The sequence below is a fragment of the Alexandromys fortis genome, unplaced genomic scaffold (genome assembly GCF_014885135.2).
Source record: "Alexandromys fortis isolate MF-2015 unplaced genomic scaffold, M_Fortis_MF-2015_v1.1 scaffold_48, whole genome shotgun sequence".
Classification (NCBI taxonomy): Eukaryota; Metazoa; Chordata; class Mammalia; order Rodentia; family Cricetidae; genus Alexandromys; species Alexandromys fortis.
In genome coordinates, this window is record NW_026067947.1 from 8,687,466 (window position 1) to 8,709,755 (window position 22,290).

Sequence of the window (22,290 nt, forward strand, 5' to 3'; positions counted from 1 at the left end):
ATAATGTTTTTCGAGACAAGGTTTCTTTGTAGCTTTGGAGTCTGTCCTGCCTCCGCCTCCTTCAGCAAATCCTACTGGAAAAACAGACCTCTTTATAAAGCAAAAGAGACCACATCCAAGTGGGCTGGTATCTTAAAGGCTATTGGTTGAAGGAGTGGTAGGAGCTCCCACAGCAGGTACTGAACATTTGAACATACGATTCTTACTCTATACTCTTCCATGTTGTCCTAACTCATACTGAACATAGTTTTCCCACAGACGCTTTAAGTAGTCAGTCAAACATTATTTTTGACCATTTGATTTGATGTTTCAAGTGAGTTTAGCTAAAAAATTGTTTTGGTTTTGATGGTGAATATAAAATTCATCAGATGCGGTATAAGAATCTTTCTTCCAGTAGATGTGAGTTTTACTGATTTCTTCCCATATTTTTTCTTCTCCTCCAAGATCAGAAATGTTTTGTTTCTTCTATAATTGTCTTTATATACTCCATATGTGTTTTGTAGGTGATGGTCTATTTTGTAATTTTATGAATTAAAATCACTACATTGAAAAAGTTGTCACCATATCTATGATATTAGAACTAAATCAGATACAAACAAACACAAAGTGATAGTATTATTCATCTTTATTTTGTGGTGTCTACTAGTTGAGGTGTGAAGTTGTGTGCCATATCCAATATGGTCATAGACAGGGATATAGGATAAGCAAGATGATAAAGGCCTATGACTGAGGTTGGCAAGCCTATACATGATGAAAATATTGAACACTGTAGATAATTTTGTCTCCTTTATAAAGTTTCACTCTATTATTATACCAAGGTGTGTGTATATATATGTATATTTATACATATTATATGTATATATATAATATGTACATATGTGTTTATATATGTACATAAAAATGAAGATGTGTAGCTATGTTCCGTGAATCTTTATTTTCTATAACTTGAGAATTTCATGCATACTTACATTGTTTCCACTGCTACCCCCTTTCCCTCTTACTTGTCCTGTGTCATGCTCACTCTCTGAACTGCATGACACCTTTATTCAGTATATGGTACTGTGTTACCTAAATTTTTATTTTCAAAACCAGCCTACAATCCAGGTGTGAATAGGCAAGGTGTTGTCCTCTGCTTACAGAACTAAACATTACAATTATATCTGAGAATGCAAAAGCTTCAAAATAAATCCTATGCAAGTTGCTGAATTCTTACAAACCTCTTCCAAACCTTTCCAAATTAGGCATTTAATTCTGGTCTTCCTAAACACAAAATAAAAAGTATTACTCTTGTTCCATCTCACCAGCTGTGGTTTTCTCATCTTTTTACTCTGTTTGTTAGACTGTTCCATATGGCATAAAATAAAGTATATCTTGGGTCATCTCGATTAATGGGGGTTTATTTTAAAGCTAGAAAATCAAGAGGATTTGAAAAGTGTCTGCATCTGAGTATGTGGTCAATGGAGTAAGTGAAATGTTGTCCATCACTGTAGACCATGGGAGTTCTTGTCCATGCTCAGGTTTCTTGTAGTCAAGACCCAACTCTCCCAGTTTCTTGTGCGCTGGAGGAAGGCCTACAGCCAGTAGTTACCCACCCACTTATATTATTTTTGCTGATGTAGAGCATTTGTCTGTCTCCTTTCTGGCTGTAGTATTCGGTTTCTGATCTCCATTACAGCAGAGGATTCTGATTTTTGAGTCCACCCCTAAATAAATGTCTGAGCTGCTGTGAGATTTCTTTTAAGTGTCCTTCTTTATCTGGCACCCAACGTGGGGCATGCAGTTCTACATACATATTTCCTTTGCTTGAAATTTTGCACCTGGCTGGTAGCAAAATTCTACTTCCTTCATACTTACTGTAGAGCATTTTAAATATATTTATTACATTCATTTATTTTCTTCATGTGAGTTGTGTGTGCTCATATGCATACATGTGTCCATTTGAAGGTCAGAAGACAACCTTCAGGCCTCTGTTCTCTCCTCCCACCATATAAATCCAGAAATAGATTCCAGGTCATCTAAATGAGCTACAAACACCTTTACCTGCTGAGCAAAGTCTCTTGCCCGAGAGCTTAAAACACATAACAATTGTCTCTAATACCTCAATGTTCTCTCTTTCTCTTATTTTCTACTTATTGCCTAGACTGGTTTTACTTCATTACCCTCCAGACTCCAGGTTTCATATTGAAACCTTGTAAGAAGAATCATTTGGGTTTATTAGTTGCTATAGAGCATAAGAGTCTACAGCAGAACTTATCACATGATCTAGGGTATATGGTATAAGATCCTTTTGGTTCTGGAGTATATAACTGGAGGATTTGGTGCAAGGAGCAAGCCAATGGTTTCAATAAGTAGATATGTGACCATGAAAACCACTGGGATTTTACTGGGTCAGATATACATTACAAAAAATAATAAAATAATTAAACAGAAGTATTTTTCCTGTAGAAAAGCAGTAAATTCCACTGATTCATAAATAAAATGTAGCTATAATCAGGTGAGATGTTTGTTCAGATTGAAGCAGAGTTTCATTTTTTCTTGCTGTGTTCATATAATTACAATTTTCATCTATACAGTGTTCTGAAAGAACACATACCTACTTTTGTTTAGTGAGAAGAAATATTACAGGTGCTCTGTGAAATTTAATTTTTTGAAAATTCATGATGTGTATATATTTTTGTAAGGACAAATACACAGTGATGATGTTTGTGAGGCATATGCTTTAATAGACTGAATGTTTCTTTATACTTTTGAATAAAATACTCTATTTCCTACAGGGTATGGTATTAAAAGTGAGTATATTACATTCATCTTAGAATTTTTCAAAATATTGAAAATAAAGTATATTTAGCATATGATAAATAGTTAATAAGTTAATTTGGTGCTGAGCTTAAAAATTCATGTAAGATTATGTTATAGCTTATATCATTAAAGCTTTTAGTGTTCTAGTGTATTTTATCATTACAATTTATTAATGTACCTATGGAAGAGATATAATATTTCATACATTATTTATATTTCTTTTTGAGAATGTTAGCTCTCTCTATAAGTTCCTTGCAATAGAATCATTTTTCTAAATGGTGCTCTGAAAAAGGTATCTGTAATTCTTCATTAAATATTATAATTATCTAAAACTGCTTTATAGAAAAATCCATCATGTGATCAACAAATATAATAATAGTGCAAAAGATTTCTTTAGGATGACTCAATTGTTGATTCCATTCTGCCCAAGTCCATTCCAGAAGAACTTCAGAATGGAGAGGGATTTGGATACATTGTCATGTTCCGGCCAGTGGGCTCAACAACCTGGATGAAAGAAAGGGTAGCTCTTGTTGAATCATCAAGGTTCATTTACAGAAATGAGAGCATCATGCCCCTGTCTCCCTTTGAAGTGAAAGTAGGAGTGTACAACAACGAAGGAGAGGGATCCCTGAGTGCTGTGTCCATTGTCTACTCTGGGGAAGATGGTAAGCTGCCTTTCATGTTGGGATGATTTAGTTTGTTTCCATGAACAATTCTTTTATTTTGGTTTTGTTTTCCTTGAGGTTCTCTGTTAAATATAGTGATGTCTTTTCCTTTGATGGTAGAACCTCAGCTGGCCCCAAGAGGAACTTCTGTGCAGAGTTTTTCTGCTTCTGAAATGGAGGTTTCCTGGAATGCCATTGCTTGGAATAGAAATACTGGAAGAGTGCTGGGCTATGAGGTAATACATGTTGACTTCACTCTTCATATGAGGCAGAGACTCACAACACAATAGCTTTTACACAAATGTTTATTAAGATGCCCCCTTTCCTGTCATGTAACAGTACATCTGTTGTTACTCTGCTTTATACCAATGTGTCCAAACAGCTACAAGAATACTTTAAAAGAAGAATGTGGAAAATAGGGCTGAGGGGATGGTTGGGTGAGATGCTCTTTTTTGCCTCTACCTGCAAAGATACACATGGTCATACAAGCAAATGCACATACTTTTACACAGTTGCATACATATACAAAAATATTTTTAACAAATAAAAGCATTATTAATTTACTTTGGCTCACAGTTACAGAGCTTCAGAATATAATTGGCTTATTGACTTGGGGGGTCACAGTGAGGACATGCTACTTCTGAGAATACCAGGAAGGAGAATATGCTTGTCATGGCAGCCAGAAAATGATAAGTACAGGTACAGTGTCACCCTCTTTCAATGATCTGTCTCTCTTTAGAGGGCACCACCTCTTTAAGATTCCTCTACCTCCCCATAATTTCATTGGTCTGTGGCTCTTTCAATACACAGTGCTTTGGTGTAGCATTGAAGATTAAAGCTTCAATGTTTTAACTCAAGACAGAGATAAGGAGATGGGAATATTTCCAGGTGGTCTTAAGCTAACAAATTTACCATTATAACTTATCTGTTTTAATAAGTACATAGTTGCTATTAATTAACATGAGTGGCCTACAACATTGCAAGTATACATCAAAAGTAATGGCTGAAAATCAATTGAGAACACGGAGCTCATGTGAATTCTTTTTTTAACACAATAACTTTTCTTTAGATTATCATAAAATTGCATTATCTAATTATTCAAACTATAGTCACTATATTCTTAAAGAGTGGAAAAGTTGAACTGTTATCGATCTTAAACCATAGAATTTTACTGACTTTAAGATATTTAATTATCAAGGTCAAGGGACCAAAGTGACAAAGGGAAAAACAATTCAGATTTCTCCCAATTAAAGTGTACAGAATGAAGTAAAATACATTTGTAAGAACATCATTAATCACTTACTGTTCTTTCTTTTGCATTTCCAATGTGTCAGGGCATTGATATTTTATCTTTCATAGAACAGTGACCTTTTAAAAAAAGATCTTTATTTTCTCCTTTTACTTTTTCTCCCTCTTTCCCATAATCCCTCTGAGAAAAACAAAATCTTATCCCCCAAAGGCAAGTGTTTTTGAAAATATCTAGAATATCAAACATCATCCCCGCAAACCCTGCTATTTATCTAAATTCTATACTCCTCACTGACCAACATTGGTTTTCTTCCAAAGATCAGCTATTTCCATTTCCCCCTCTTTGGAATTCATCCTATGCTTTATTTACCCATAGAAATTCCAACTTGGGGGCTTAAGAGCTCTTACAGAACTTTGTGTTTGTTGTCTTGTTTCAGTGTGTCTGAAACACTGTTGTTGCATAGCAAGTGACTATAGTGAATTTAGTTATTAATTGTTCTGAGACTCAAAGAACTCTGAAAGAAATGGTAATACCAAAATATCAGAACTGAGAAGTTAATTGATGGCAATAAATTTGTTTTAGTCTGAATTATTATGCCTTTTGTTAAAGCTGATAACCTCTGGTATTTCCTTAATTATTTTAGTGGCCTAAAACTATTCAGGTTCTCTTCTTTCACAGTAAATATTTCTGTTTTCCTCTTCATAAATATTAAATATTTATTTTTCTGTGTTTGGGTTCATTTTAATTAAACACATGTTTTATCATTTATACTTGTGTCATCTTACAATACTCCAGGAGTTGTTATATTTTCAGAAAACAGTAACTTGTTCACCATTTGTATTTGCCACTTAGGTCTTATATTGGACAGACAACTCCAAAGAATCTATGATTGGTAAAAGTAGAGTCAGTGGAAATGTCACAACCAAGAACATTACAGGTCTAAGAGCTAATACAATTTACTTTGCCTCCGTGAGAGCCTACAACACTGCTGGGACAGGACCATCAAGTCCCCCAGTCAATGTCACAACCAAAAAGTCCCGTAAGTGTATATATATCCTAATCAAGGTCTTGTCACTAATCTGTAAATGGTTACATTTTATGTGCTCTGTTTTCATTTCATCCTTCCTACCAGATGGTTTTACTGCTGAGTCTGTTTGGTGGCTTTGTTTATTTTACACTATTTGACAATAACTAAAATAAGTTACCTGGCTATTTTTGGAATTCTAAAAAGAAAAGAGTTTGATTATGTCTATGATTGAAGAGAATAGTTCTTAAGACTAGGATCTTCATTGCTCCCTACAAAATGTGCTAAAATACTGACCTCTCATAGAAGACAAGTTGGTCACTTATTCTTCAGAGATTTAATCATCTCATCTGCATGAGGACAAAAAAGCAAAACTATTTGTATTCTCATATTATTTAGTCAAGGTCAAAGAGATAGATAATAATAAAGGCCTAATTCCAATTTTAGTAAATTCTGAGTTTTTATAATTAAAAACAGTCATTGCCAAGTGGTGATCTACTTATCAATTTAGCTATGGTTCTGCAAGTTATTTCAAAGAAGTCTTTATTTTTAAAGCTAACAAGTTGTTTGCCATAAAATAATTGCTCCTGCTACAGTATGCAACCTCAGTCATCACATATAATTGTCTACATATAGCGATACCTTGCCCCACTGCTCTCTCCTTTTCCTTGAGAGAGGAATGTATGTGGCTACATTACTAGCTCAGATAATATCAAGTGTTACTAAAAATATATGTGGATAGTAGTGAAAAGACCCAAAGATACATATTGCATTAATATGAGAAGGTGAGAGATATTTCATTCTAGGTACTGAACCAGGACTCAGTCCAAATCTTATGTATACAAACTCTTTGCTCCTTGCCCTAACATTTTCCTCTTCAAAGTCTGAAGTTTATAGTGGTGCCCAGCGTTGAACTTTCTGATCACTATGTGTTCTTTCTTCTATAGATACCCTGATTAAATCTATTTACAGGGATTGCATTTCTTTTTTCTTAAAAGGGTTAATTTTATTTTTTATTTGTCTTCATGAGGTTGCACCTGTGTTTGTGTGTGTGTATACACCTGCTGATGTCAGAAGAGGATAACAGGTACACCTAGAGTTGGAGTTACAAGTGATTATAAGTATCACAGGTAGATGATGGGAGCCAAACTCAAGTCTTCTCAAAGAGCAGTGTGGAGAGGAATGACAATGACCAGTGTCTTCTAAGAACTTAGTAGGCATATGGGCTAAGTACCTGTCTAAGCTATGCCTTCTCTTTTTGCTTTCAATCTTGAATGATTATCATTGGCTCTAAGCATAGATAAACAGATGAGATAAACAGATGAGTGACTCAAAGGACAAAACATGAAGACAAAGATTTTGGACTTTTATGTTGCCTTTAGTTACCTTGTGTTCCTTGGCATTTAAGTGCATTTTCTGAGTGTCTGTTATAGTATAAATAACTGAAATTTCCCTGCTCTGTTTTACTTCATTTTGCTAACTTGAGATAGAATGGATAGAAATTTTTTTTCAGAAAAACACTACATGAGAATGTATTCCTGTTCCTCCTCCTGTTTTAAAATGAGTTGACTGAATCAGTGTATTATTTTTATTCTATATTTGTATTATGACTGTGGTAGTTTAAATAAGAAAGGTCCTCATAGGCTCATATGTTTGAATATTTGTCCCACCATTGGAATTATTTTGGAAAGACAAATAGTATGCTTTTGATTGAAGGCTTTGATATTCTAAAAGACTCATGCTGTTCCCTGAGTACTTTCTCTGTCTCTTGTTTGTGAATCAAAATGAGAACTCTAAGGTATTCATACTACCATGCGTGCTCTGTCTTTGTTGATTATAAACTTTAGAAACTATAACCCAGTTTATACTTTATACATAAATTGCCTTGAACACTGGGTTCTCCCACAACAAAAAAAATTAATCAGTACAATGTTACTTATAGGTATATGATTTAGGGCTAACCATTTGGTATTTGATAACCAATATCAAGTGAAACTCCTCCATGGGGAAGACCATTATTCTTACTCTAAGCATCCTCCAGTTTACTGTCCTTCTTAGTTTAGGTGTAAAACTTTAATTTCCCACTTGCATTAGCATATCCTTCCTTTGTTATTATTGTTCAGGTCTTCTTTATGTGGCCGTGTGGTTTAGACATCATGGGTGTAGCCTCGCTCACATTCCTTTGTGAGAGACAAAGTTTCTCTCACAACAAACTTCTTGTTCTTCTGTCTTATTCATTCTCCTCTCTCTTCTGTAATGATCTGTGGTCTCAGTTGTAAGAGTTGGGTTAGTATTGTAAACCTAACTGACTCCTGAGTCTAGGGAGGTAATGGATCTTGGAGGCAAATTTACACCTACTATTTTAATAAATTATCATACATAATTCCTGACTACATTCTAAATATTAATCTTTATATATGCAGTTAAGTGTAGCTCGCATCACTTACTACAGAAAGTTCTCTTTGATACAGATGAAGTCCACTACAGAGAACCACAGCAGACAAAGTTGCAAAGGGCAAGTTGTCTGGTGGTACCCATACATAAATGGTAAATCTACAACTATTTTTTTAATGTTATTAAGTAAACCCTCAGGTTTCAGTGTCCCTGATATTCCTAATAAAAGGGAAATGTTCTCTTTATGACTCTACCAATTCCCTTCTTCAATATATTTGTGTCTGTAGAGAGATCATATAACTTTGGATTATTGTAAAACGGTCTTCAAAAAGATATGACTCCAGGGTGAGAGAAATGGGGACATGAATTCTAACTTATCCACACACTATCATTTTGACTCATGTAAATATTGTGTGAAAGTTTCTGGTGTGATTGCAATATAGGTGAGGATTATGCACCTATGTGCATGTTTCTGTGGAAGCTAAAGGACAAACTCAGGAATACATCCAACTACTTTGAGATAAAGTGTGTGAACTGACTGGTTTTGTGTATCAACTGGACATAAGCTAGTTCCATCAGAGAGGAAAGAGTCTCAATTGAGGAAATGCTTCCATGAGATCCAGCTATAAGGTATTTTCTCAATTAGTAATCAATGGGGGAAGGACCCAGCAAATGGTGAGTGGTACTGTCCTTAGACTGGTGATCCTGGGTTCTATAAGAAAGCACACAGAGCAAGCCCAGGGATACCAACCAGTAAGCTTTAGATGGAGACTGCACTTTTGTTTTCTGGCCGCCCAGACCTGAATAATTATACAGAAACTATTTTAATTGCAAGATGTTTGGCCAATAGCTCAGACGTAGTCTTAGCTAGTCTTAAATCTTAAATTAAACCAGTTCTATTAATGCATGTAAAACCATGAGGCTGTGGCTTACTGGTAATATTCTGGCATATTTTTCTCTTTTGGTGGCTACATAGCATCTCCTTCACTCTACCTATTCTCTCTTTATATTTCTGTTTGCTTTTGCTGCCTGAATTTACACTGCTAAGCCATTGTCCAAAACAGCTTTATTCTTCTATCAATAAAAGCAGTACAAATACAGGATATTCTACATCACTCTCCTTTTCTGTCTATTTAAAATGGAAGATTTTAACTTTAACATAGTAAAATTACATACACAAAACATTTAACAAGCAAGAATTATAGTTACAATATTTAGTTCATTTACATGTGTCAAATTAAGGAGAATACTCTCATATATTATATCTTTGTAAGTCTAAAGTTTTATATCTAATTTATCATTTATCATAACTAAGAAAAACTATAATTATAACTATCTAGTCTTCAATTCCATCAAAGATCCCAGAAAGATGATGATGATGATGATTATATTATTATTATTTTACCTAAGTAAACAGAAAATGCATTTTAAGCAACTTCCAAAATTCTTATTTATTTATTTATTTATTTATTTATTTATTGAAGATTTCTGTCCCTTCCCCCCAGCCGCCTCCCCTTTCCCTCCCCCTCCCCCAATCAAGTCCCCCTCCCTCATCAGCCCAAAGAGCAATCAGGGTTCCCTGCCCTGTGGGAAGTCCGAGGACCACCCACCTCCATCCAGGTCTAGTAAGGTGAGCATCCAAACTGCCTAGGCTCCCACAAAGCCAATACGTGCAGTAGGATCAAAAACCCATTGCCAATATTCTTGAGATCTCAGTAGTCCTCATTGTCCACTATGTTCAGAGAGACCGGTTTTAACCCAGGCTTTTTCAGACCCAGGCCAGCTAGCCTTGGTGAGTTCCCGATAGAACATCCCCATTGTCTCAGTGTGTGGGTGCACCCCTCGCGGTCCTGAGTTCCTTGCTCGTGCTCTCTCTCCTCCTGCTCCTGATTTGGACCTTGAGATTTCTATAAGTGACAGAGACATACTGCTGCTGCCTTGACAGTCACACAAAATTCTTCTGTAACTTTGGGGCATCCATTGTCAGCCTCTTGGCCCACAATATCTGGTAGACTTTTCAATGAAGCAGGGAATTTGAAGATCTGTTCTGCCTTATACTGGCAAAGTTCTTCAGCTGTTTTCTTCTGTGTCTTGCAGAATGCTTGGAAACTACTTCTATGAAGCAGCAATACTGAAGGACTGTCCCATCTTTTGGAAAGTTTAGTAGTCAGTTTTCTGTGGGTCCTGCATGTTTAGTTCATATAGAATACCATCAGTCCATCCAGGCAAGAGAAGTTTCTTGCCCAAATGTCTAGCCTTGTCACATTGAAGGCAAATCCCATAATAAGGTTTTGTGATGCCCCTTAGCCACTATGAATTGCTACTTCCAGAAGCATACATATATAACTGTTAAGAAAAGTCCAAGCATTTAAAATATTTTCAGTGCCATAGTTTGTAGGTCTTTGAATGGTTTGAAGAATACCATCTGTAATATATATCTGTTTATCTAGAAAACCTAACTTAAATTACTATATGTTTGATTATGATCAATGACTAACTCTTAATCTGTATTTTAATAATACATTACATTTTGAAATAAGCTAAATAAACATATTACATTAAACTAGTATAGAAATGTACATATAACATATTTGGCCTTAAATTTCTATCAATAAACCAAAGTTTAGATCAATGTATTCATTTCTATATCATATCCCTCTTCTTTTTTTAGAAAGACCTTTACTGTGACCATTAACCATTTATAATTACACACTTTAAATAAAAATAAACATTTATAAACAAAACTGGCAATTTGTAGACAGAAATTTAGTCATTTATAGATGGAAGTTTCTGTTCTGGCCACCCTTGCAGCTGTTCATTCATAAAGAAACATAAAAAGGCTTATTATACTAATTGCAACACTGTTTGTACAATGGCTCAGGTGAATTCCTAGCTATGTTTTACATCTTAAATTAACACATTTCTATTAATCTATATAATGCCATGAGGCTGTGGCTTACTGGTAATATTCTTGCATATTTCTCCTTCGGTGGTTACATGGCATCTCCTTGAATCTACCTATTCTCTCTCTATATATCTGTTCAATTTTCCACTTGGCTTTAATATGTTAAGCCATTGGCTTAAACAACTTTTTTCATCAACCAAAAAAAGAACATTCCACATCCTCAGCTCTCCTCTGTGGCCTTTACATCAGCTCCTATCTTTAGGATCCTGTCCTGTATGAGTTTTTATCTTGACTTTGTTTGCTGATGAACAGGTATGTGGACGTGTAAGCCAATAAAACTTTTCCTCTCTAACTTTTTGCTCATGGTACCTTGTTGTAGCAATAGAAACTTTAAGTAAGACAGTATCTCATTGGTCTAGGATTTACAATAAATACAAGCTACAGTTGCTGGCCAAAAGAATCATGGATCCTCCTGTTTCCATCTTCCAGAGTATAGATTTCAAATATGTACCACATACTGGCATTTTAAAATCCTGATAATTGAACTCAGTCTTCTAAAAACTGCCTTACCAACTGAGTTATCTTTAGCGCCAAGGTCTCTTTACATGATAATTATGAATATATGTTATATCTGAGAAGCAGAGCTGGGAATGATGCTTACTTCTGTGGTTGTTAAGAGAACTAAAGATATAACAAACTTAAAGGAGACCTAATGGCTAAGATATAGTGAGGGCTCACTGCATGACAAAATGTATTACGCAACTTAGCCATAAATTTTACTTTATTTTATTTTTTACCCATTTTAAAAGAAACAAAACTACTGCTCCTTTTTGCTCTTTTTCATGAAAGTTTTTAGAGAAATTTTCATCAGGGGCCACAGAAGGACACCCAAAGTATTAGGGGTGAAATGCCTTTAATGAAACATTGAAGGAAGTCCTGATTCTAAGTGGCATCATTGGATTTAACTTTGATTTTCCATGTCCTTGAGGTGATATCAAGACTACCTTTGAATACTGGTAGCAAGTAAAAAAAAAATTCTCATCCATCACACATTGAAATTGTCACATCTAGATTTTCAATTTGTTACTTTCTCTTTCATTGTAAAGTCAGAAAAATGAGAACTCACATTTACCAAAATCTCTAACTCTCATGATTGGCTATCATGAAGTGCAAAGCTGTGGAGAAAAGAAAACTATATTATTTTATTTTTAATTCCAAATATTCTGTCATCTACTCAATGCACAGTGCCGCCATGAGCCATGTATATTCCTCAGTTCTGATGTATGCTTGCCTGCTGTAAATGTCTCTCTTACTGGATAAACAACATAGAGTAAGAGAAAGACAATAAAACTACTACATGTTGTAAGAAACACCTTGAAGAAAGCAAGAGGCTAAGATACACATAAGGAAGAGTATGGAGTGGGATGTATATTTCAATAAGTATATACAACATTGAGAGGTCAAAAGATCTCCATATCTCTAAGTATATGTCTGTATATATACAAATACATATAAAGCCTCATTAGTACTTTATCTTTTATATTTAATATAATAATAGTGTTGATAATGATTGTATGGTGGTTGTTTCCAAATAATACATATAATGTACTTTTAAGTACCATACCTTAGTAAAAAAATAATGCATTTCTAAGACAACAAAAAGGTATAGCAAGTATACTGAGTCAGCACAAACATCATGTCAATAGCAGTTAGATTTATAAAAAAAAATAAATAAAAAGAAGAAAAAATTCAAATTATTTGCACAAGGAAAAGAAAAGTATAAAAAAAAAACAACAATGTAGAAACTTATTTTCAGACACTGCAGCAGAAAGTGTTTGCAAATTTTGACTCAGTTTGGACCTGGACATTGACTGACTAGCACTCTGCACTAGATTCTTTTTTGCTGTAAATATGCAATCAATCCATATTTAGACATAAAGGAAGCATTAAGCTTTTATTCCATCTTGCACTTATGTTCTTTCTCTCTTGCCCAAATGTCAACCCCATGCTGTTACTTAGAAGTGTAACATAAGAAGTTGTTTTTGAATTGGGTTCACAGTGTGAACTACAGCTGAATATAAATGCCATCTACAGAAAAATTGATTACAGGGAAGCCATTAGAGCTATGAAGGGCTAGTTTACTGCTGCTCTGTCACTTCATTAATAGAACATGATTTAGGCCTTTAGAAATTGCTTGGGAAAATTAAAAGAAAGTAGAAAAGATTTGCTTGTTGAGTTTACCACTCATGAGTATGATCCAAACAACATAACATGTTTTGAAGATACATGCCATGAATATTTTGGTTTTCTTAAGGTATCAGAAAGTTTAATTTCATTAAAGAAATTGGCACTCCTTTAATCCTCCCCATTAAACCTGAACTGATAGCATGCAGGTATAACACCTTTAGAAGATTTTGGTCGTTCTGTTGTTGTTACTGTTGCTGTTTTCCTTAAGGTCAGATAGATGACACTGACACCCATGTTTCTAAATAAAGACAAAAGTGTTCACAAACCATAACTTCCCAGGAAATTAGCTGAGACCCTTTCAGTACATTTTCCTTTCATAAGTATGTAGTAACCTCAAGAGCAGGGACACAAAAGAATGATCTTCAAATTATGATAATTATATTTAAGCAATGAATCATTTGCAAATGTTGGACTCATGTTATTAGTGGCAAACCACTTCCGGCTTGACTGAAAATTGATTGTTTCATAACATGACAGTGGAGAATCATTATGTTTAGGAGACACTAGTAATGGTCTTTGAGACTTTAATATAAACCACTGGCAAAGTGAAGAAGGCTTCCTATTGTATTTCATATGAAGGAAGAACTTTATAAACTAGGAATTATGATTCTCATTTAAGAGATAATAAAACTAGGGCTTTGGGGAACAACTTCAGCTCTTTGACCTCCAAATCAGAGTCTTCCTATCATCCAGACAGTAATAGAAGCCAAACAATGTAAGTAAGCTATGTAATTGGTCATACATTCCAAGGAGTGCTTCTCATGGTATGCCCATGGGAAGTTTGCTTTCCGCTTAGAAGAAACAAGTGCATACATATTATTGACAAGTTTATTACCAATGTCAAAACTGTACATCTTTCAAGGAATTAAAACTCAGCTCCCTGTTTCTTTGCATGCTGCATCAACAGTGAACTCGATATTGAAAGGACTCCTTTTACTCTAAACATGCTGAACAGACAAAAAGCACAGCAACAAATGAATGATATTTGCAGGAAATAAAACTACCAATGATATTGAAGGGCTGAATAAGCATGTGCTCTGTGCTGATTATAAGATGTTGTTAGTGTTGATGAATTATTGTGAAGAAACATGTCCAAAGAGTATACTAGATATTAAATCCCTGATCTCTATTCGGAATATTTATATTAGCTCATTTATAGCTGAAGAACATATTATAAAGTTCAACTTGGAATACATAAAAGAGAAGATAACTGTAACAGTGTGATTGCCACCAGGCCCATCATAAATAAAAATATCCCTTGGCATATGTAAGTGTGTAATAAACAGAGATATTTTATGACTTTAATTGAAAATTGGTTTATTTTGTCAAGAAAAAAATATTGGGTATAGCCAGTCAAACTGGTTCATATAAATTCATGAGTAAGTCTATAGACCTGAAAATGAAAATTTTCCCTAAATCACAGGGCAGAATGATGAATAGAGTGTACCCATTTAATCACCTGTGAATCATGCCACTATCTTCTGCATGTTCACTATGACAAAGGAAATATAAGACATCGCACAGTTTTAGTTTTAGGCTGCAAGGTGTGGAGTTTTTTTTTTTTCTTTTTTAAGTACATCTGAATTGTCAGCTTATCAATATTTAATCCATGCACTGTGCTATGCTAGCTATTGATGATACAGAGTAGAAAAGAGCATATGCACTCAAAAATTTATAAAAAAACACAAAAGAGCTATTTTTCAATAAAGTGAAACTATAATAAATAATAATTGGGACCCATAATATTACTGGGTAAACACTTCTCTCGTCACACACCAAATTGGGCAACAGGGTTAAGTGATCAGGAGTGGGCGTGGGGAGGCCAATAGCAACGCTCCTAGTTCAGCATGTTGAGCATATTCAAATGACACATAAGACAGTAAATAGATGTTGATCCAAAATGCTCAAGAAGTCATATCTGTTTCTGTCATTGCTCTAACGACTTAAATGCTAGACTCAATCAGCACCTAACACTCAGAACAGAAACATCTTTCTGGCCTGTTTTATCTCTGCCTCAGCTTTTTAGCTGAACTATTTTAAATCTTTTCTATTTTTTTTTTCAATAACAAAAGCATTGTTATGAGGAGTCTTTGAGAAGCAACAAGTTGTCATGGAGAATGCACTGGATGGGAACCAAGAGACCAGGATTCTGTTTTGACTCAGCTATTTTCCAACTGTGTACTTTGGGAAAATTGACTTTCTACTCTACAAGTCACATTATCATTCCCATATGTAAATTCTTAAAGTCCAACTTTATCTATTGCTTCAGAACAGTAATTCTGCATCCTCCTTTCAATGTGTGCTACTCCTCCACTCCAAGGCAGCATTCATTTAAAAGGACTGAGATCCCTAGTTTAGCTTCATAGTAGTCATTATTTGGAGAAATCAATATACCTGTGAAGATCTTCCCCACTTTGGGGTTCCAAAGGTGTTATTTATAATATAAAATATACTCTGTTTAATCAGTGTGCAGCCACCCTTGATTGAGCTAACATAGGCATGTGTTCAAATTAAGGTTTCTCATCATATAATTGACAAACCACAGTATTTCCTTTAGGATTTCTACCCTGGCTATCTACCTGTAGAAGTTTCAAACTTTAAGTACTGTGTAAAGTTATGATTTCTGCCAACCCATATTGTGTGACAAAAAAGTAGTCTATGATAAGCTGGCCAGAAAATAAGCCTATGTGTTAAGAAGGGCAGAGGAAATGTGTTCACTTGGTGACACTGTTTCCCTTAAGGCACTGCCAAATTAGGTAGGGTTAAAAAAATTACTCTATATATTTCATATTTTATTAGTATCATTTTCTTAAAATACCTTAAGTTGGTCTTGTTGATTATAGTCAAATAATAATGCAGCATAAAGGTTATAAAAGTATTAGAAATGAATACCAGTATGTATGTGTATCTGTATATATGTAGAATTCTTCCACCTTGATATTAGTTAATTTGTTCTTTGATTAATAGCCAATTTTAACAGTAAATAACTGAACCTTCCATCTTTTTCTATATTATAAAGTAAGCAACCTCAAATACAATAATTAATAAATTAATATTGGGCACTTAGCAAACCATTACTCATTCAAAAGTCTTTCAAAACGACATTATCATATGACCAGAATTTGAATAAGCTCTCTTACTGTGATTATAATTGTTATATTTCAAATGACAATAAAACATCATTTCTCCTTTTATGCTAATGTTGGAGACTTATTTTTCTTTTATGTTGTTACATTATACTATGAAATAAATACCATTTATTTGGATCTTTGTATCTTAAAGCTCCAAGCCAACCACCAGCAAACATTGCCTGGAAGCTGTCAAATTCTAAATTATGTTTGAACTGGGAGCATGTAAAGACCATGGAAAATGAGTCTGAAGTTCTGGGCTATAAGGTAAGTATTTAGTTTTTTATGTAATCTTATCAATTATGTTATTAAAGAGCAATGTCATAATCAAATAGAAACAAAGATTTGTACAAGGCTTTATCAAGCTATTTTTAAAAATTGCTTGAAAATAGCCTTGGTGCCTTCAGTTCATGATTATAATGGTTCTGTGTTCTAGGTCCTGTAATGGATATAAAGTTATGTGATATGGAAAATGGGAAATCCAAATCCTACATCATGAATTTTTTAGTCTCCATGATAGCTCCACTTCTATCAAATAATAATTATTATTTTTATAAATATGACACATGATTGATGTCAAAGAATTAATTCAAATAGAGCATTAGAAGATAGGATAAAGTCTTATATGTGCTTTTGGCAGCACAAAAGGAATCTTGCATGAACATCACTGAGTAATAAGAACATCTCTGAGTGCCCAGGGTAATCTCCTGTAGTGGTAATGGAAATTGCCTATGGGCAGATGTGTGTGTGTGTGTGTGTATGTGTGTGTCTGCCCAGAGATGATAATTTTATATATATTTAGACATTTGTACTGAGTCCAAACTGAACAATGACTTTTTATAGTAAACCCTGGCGCTAAAATATTCAAACTCTATAGTTAAGGTAAATCTACTCTTATTGCAGGAACAAGAATCTCAAATAAATATTGTTTCTTAAAAATAAATGTAATGATAAGCCTGGGTGTTTGAACATGAGGAGTATGATGATGGTAATACCAATTTCATTATAAATGAGGGTATTGTTATAAACATGTTTCTGATACCTCTCCATAACAGCATCTGAACCTTTAACAAATTTCAGGTCCATGTTAACTTGACTCTTCCTCTTATACAGATTCTCTATCGGCAAAACAGACAGAGCAAAACTCATATTTTGGAAACAAATAATACATCTGCTGAGCTTCTGGTTCCATTTGAAGAAGACTATTTGATTGAAATAAGAACGGTTAGTGATGGTGGAGATGGAAGCAGCAGTGAGGAAATAAGAATTCCAAAAATGTCGAGTAAGTTGAGTTGCTCTTTCTGGCACAGACTTTTAATCTAGGCAGCTGCAACATTAACGTTACCAGGGATTTTCTAATTATTGTGTAAATGCTGAGTGACAACCAAAAAGGAGTTTGTTTCTATTTTTGAACATGCATTTTTTATTGCTAATTATTGAGCTTTACATTTTTCTCTGCTCCCCTCCCTACCTTTCCTCTCCCCTTCAACTTTCCGCTAAGGTCCCCATGGGACATGCATTTTTACAATGTTCTATTACCTCATTTGAAAAATGAAAAAAAAAAGAAAACCACAAGGAAAGAAGAAATGAAAGAAGGAAAAAGAATAAAAGAAAAAAAAACAAAGGGAATAATTCATAAGTTTTATACTGGTACACAATTTAGGACTTCTTTTTTAACAAATAATCAGATTTTGAAGTAGAATCAGTGAAATAGAAGCATGCATACCTATGTTTTTCTATGTCTGTGGCAGACATCTTGAATCAATTTTAAGATTTAGATTGAGCTGAAGCCTTCTCAATCACATTTTCCAAGTAGGTCAGTCTTAGAATTAATACTGTTTTTGCTTTAGTGGCATTAAGTTCTCATATACACAAAGCTTCTAAGTAGAAGTCACTATTCATGAAATGTTGGCCAGATTTAATGATTTAGGTAGGCTTCATCAATTTGGTTATTTTTCTTTTTCAGTTTTTTATTTCGAATGGAATCCTATGACAGAAGGAGTCATTTATTAAAATTAAACATAATGTAATAAAATATCATTTGAATACAAACCTGACTGTATAGTTTCTGTCTTGTGTTATTAATCCAGTCTGAACTCTTATTTCATGTAAGGTGATTATTTGATGTTTGTATTTTCCAGGTTTGAGTTCCACAGGAGTTCAGATTTTAAAGCCCTGTACCAAGTTCCTGTCAATTGTTGGAATTTTTTACTGTTTTACTATTCAACCACTTTCACGATGAATCGATTTATGGAGCTTTGGAAATTTTCTGAAAGCAAATCATTCTGTAAATACATTCCCCAGCCTCCATCACAAGACATATTCTTAATACAGACTTGTTTGGAAAGAAAAAAAATGTATATTACTAAGATCTTGTAAATATCTGTGGTACATTAATAAAACAGTTTTAAACACTTTGAAACACTTTGAATTTTAATGTTCACACATCATTACACAGTTGAGGGTGCTAAATTAATCTGGGATATAAAACTGCTGTGTCTTTCAGGTGACTTATATGGTGTGTATAAAGAACCACCTCAATTAACGATCATAGTTATGGGACAGATGTAAATTCATGTCCATTTTATGTACTGCAGCAATACGCTTCACTATTTACACTCTTAGCCCTGTTTTGAAACAAAATATAATTATTTGTTTATAGTTGGGAGTCTCCCAAATACCAGATATTCCAAGTCATGTTGCTGCAATTTCTAAATCCACTTGGAAGAATATTCATACTTGAAAACATGTCAGTATGCTTGGAGATCTTCTCAGTTTTTAGAAGGCTTGGTAAGAAAAAACGAAGAAGGTGGAATGTTAGTCAAGGAAACACAAATGAAGAGAAATGAGCAACCACTGAAAATAATTCTGATATTTGGTAACCAAGTTCCCATAACAGAGTTTATTCTTCTAGCAGAAACCATATCCCCCTAAATTAAAAACTTGTGAATAAATTCCTGCTACTTCTAATAAACTGATAGTAGTTTACATAACTTTATTTTTACACAATAAAAATCAATCTTAAAAATATATTTGATCAGAGTTTTGGTTGTAATATTTTTCTTAAACTTCTCTGTAATTACAAAACATAATCTTGATTGGAAAATAATAATCTTGTGAGTCTGGACCTAGTACAATTTTTGAGGTAACTCTTCTCTGGAATTAACCTATTTAAATCAGCAGCCTCATATGCTACAAAAGCATTGACTGGAGAGAAATAGCAGGTGAATGTGGTTCCTTGGACCGTTCCATTTCATCAACTAAAACGATGGATTTCATCCTGCTGTTGGCCTGTTCATTGATTTTTATTCTGGAGGATTAGATTTGCCTTTTAAAACATGGTTCAAGGTTTTATTTTTATTTATTCAAGTATTTGAATTTCCCTCAAAGTCCAGAAATCACATAGTGCTCAAAATTAAATTAATATACATGTATGTATATCCTTTTATTAAATTTTTTATACATGCATATAATGTGTTTTAATCAAAAGGATCCCAAGTCCCTCTTCTCTAATCCTTTTTCCTATATTCCACCACCATTTTTCCTTTCAACATCAGGTGTTTCTTTTTTACTTTAAGCCTACTGAGCTCAGCAAGAGCAGCTCATTCATGAAAGAGTACCAGAAATTCTACTGATGCATGAATAATCAATCTAGGGCCACATCCCTGAAAAAAGCAGTCTCATTCCTTCAAGAGTATCAGTTGCCAATATCCTCTCAACTAGGGTTGGGAATCAAGAGCCCCTTTGACATCCATGCTGTACATTTTTCTGGCTTCATCTTGCTCAGGTTTTGTACATGCAGTCAAAACCAGCTATTTAGTTCATATGTGTGACAGCTGTCATGTCCAGCACATTCTGTTTTTCTGAAGACACCCAAAACCTCTGGCTATTACCTCTGGTTTTTCTAAGATACTTCAGAATTTTTTAAAAATGCCCCCATGTAATCAGCAGCAGGTAGGCAACAACCTTCTACAGAATTTGGATCTCTCCTAAATAGAAATTACACCATGTCCTCAGTAACAAGCTCATTCTTTCATTGCAACAAGAGCTAGCTTTATGGAGAAAACTATTAATGAAAACTATTGTTTGACTCTTAACAGTTACCTATCAGAGATACATCTTTATTTCTCTAGCATGTGGTCTGAATGGTTTAACTTTAGAAACAAAATTAAAATCTTCCTCCCAAGCAGAGGTTAATTCTTAAATACACAAGGAATTTATGTGTCTATGAATGTAGAAAATTAGTCACATGTTTATTTTTTAACTTAAAAGCTATACCAATATTTTCTTCTTAAATGGGCTTTCATAGTATGGTTTTCATGCATAATTTTTAGACAATAGAAGTGTTTCTGTGATAAAAGGTGCCATGATGTGATAAATATATAAGGTAAAAATTCAGTTACTTTAGTTAACTTCACGCTAATAAATGATTTGTAAAATACTGACCTAGAATGAGTGCACAAGAATGTTATCTAGTGCCCTTTATCATCAAAGTTCTGAGGTGTTTACAATTACCATTTGTGTTCACTAGCCCAGACACAGGTATAGAAAAGATGGCCTATCATTCATAACAGCACTTATTGTAAAGAAAATAACAATCAAAATAGAATGTGAACATCCAGATACCATTTATTTGTTTGTTTGTTTTATTGAGTCTCTTTATACACCTTGGCTGCCCTGGATATCACAATGTAGACAGTGATTTTGAAATGGCTGGTTTTGAAATCACAGCAATCCTCCAGTCTCTCTCTCCTAATGACTGAGTTAAAGGTGTTTAAATGTCCAGTAACTTTTATTTTCTCAAAAGTTGTCAAAACTTTATTTATACCTTTTTTTATACATTTAGGGAAATTTTATACTGTGGTTGTTTGAGTTCCCTTCATGCTTAGGGGAAAAAAAAAAACAAGTCCCTCCATTTTTTTTTTCAGCATTTCACAAGCTATTTTAGTGAGACAAATAATTCCCACTGATAAAACTTTGGTTTCTATGCTAACAATCAGGTGGATACACAGCTGAATTTAGCAGCTATAGAAACCCACTATCCCTTATCTACAAATGTCTCAGATTCATGTTGCTCTACTAAAGTTCTAACAAAATAACGTGGTTATTTGCAAAATGCAGGTTTATACTTAAATACTTCCCTGAATAAAATTCTTCCAAATTACCTTTCATGTACCGCAGAGTGCATTTTTAAAAATTCTTCTCTTATACAATAAATTCAGGCTGCAGTATCCCTTCCCTCCTCTCCTCCCAGTTCCCTCATACTTCCCCTCTCCCCTATCCACTCCTTCTCTGTTTCCCTCCAGAAAAGAGCAGGCATGCCAGGGATATCAACATAACACATGATAACAAGTTACAGTAAGATTAAACACAAACCCTCATATCAAGTATTGAAGAAGCAACCTGGTAGGGGAGGAAAGTGTCCCGAAAGCAGGAAAAAGGCAGAGACACCCCAGACTTCCACTGTTAGGAGTCTCACAAGAACACCAAGCCAAACAACAATAACATGTATGCAGAAGTCCTAGCTCAGCCCCACATAGGCTCTTTATTTTTGGCTTCTATCTCACTGAGCACCTATGAGCCCTACTTAGTTGATTCTTTTGGCTTTGTTCTGCGGTGTCCTTGAAAGTCCTGATTCTTGCAATCATCCCAAACTCCCATTCCATGAGGTTTACAGAGTGAGTTCCACTTAGCTCACTCAGTTGTTTAGGGAATGGTGCTAATGACACCGAATTTGCGTTTTCAATCCTGGTACAGTCCAATTAAGAAATGTTTCCTTCCATGTATTTACCATGTTCCTATTTTTTTAACTTTTTATTTTTTTTTATTGAGAAAAGGAAAAAAAGTTCCCGCCTCCTCCCAGCCTCCCATTTCCCTCC

The 22,290-nt window shown here is 34.4% G+C and overlaps 1 protein-coding gene across 1 annotated transcript in view; it reads left to right on the forward strand.

The window, feature by feature from the left end:
- The window catches only part of LOC126506075 (contactin-6), a 340,519-nt gene extending 321,572 nt beyond the window's left edge, over positions 1-18,947 (forward strand). Inside the window, exons 18-23 of the mRNA XM_050149362.1 lie at positions 3,230-3,464; positions 3,585-3,700; positions 5,566-5,752; positions 16,566-16,678; positions 17,525-17,693; positions 18,553-18,947. Coding sequence (XP_050005319.1) covers positions 3,230-3,464; positions 3,585-3,700; positions 5,566-5,752; positions 16,566-16,678; positions 17,525-17,693; positions 18,553-18,653 — 921 coding nt within the window. The 3' untranslated portion in view covers positions 18,654-18,947. The remainder of the gene's footprint in view (positions 1-3,229; positions 3,465-3,584; positions 3,701-5,565; positions 5,753-16,565; positions 16,679-17,524; positions 17,694-18,552) is intronic.
- The last annotated feature ends 3,343 nt before the right edge of the window (positions 18,948-22,290 follow it).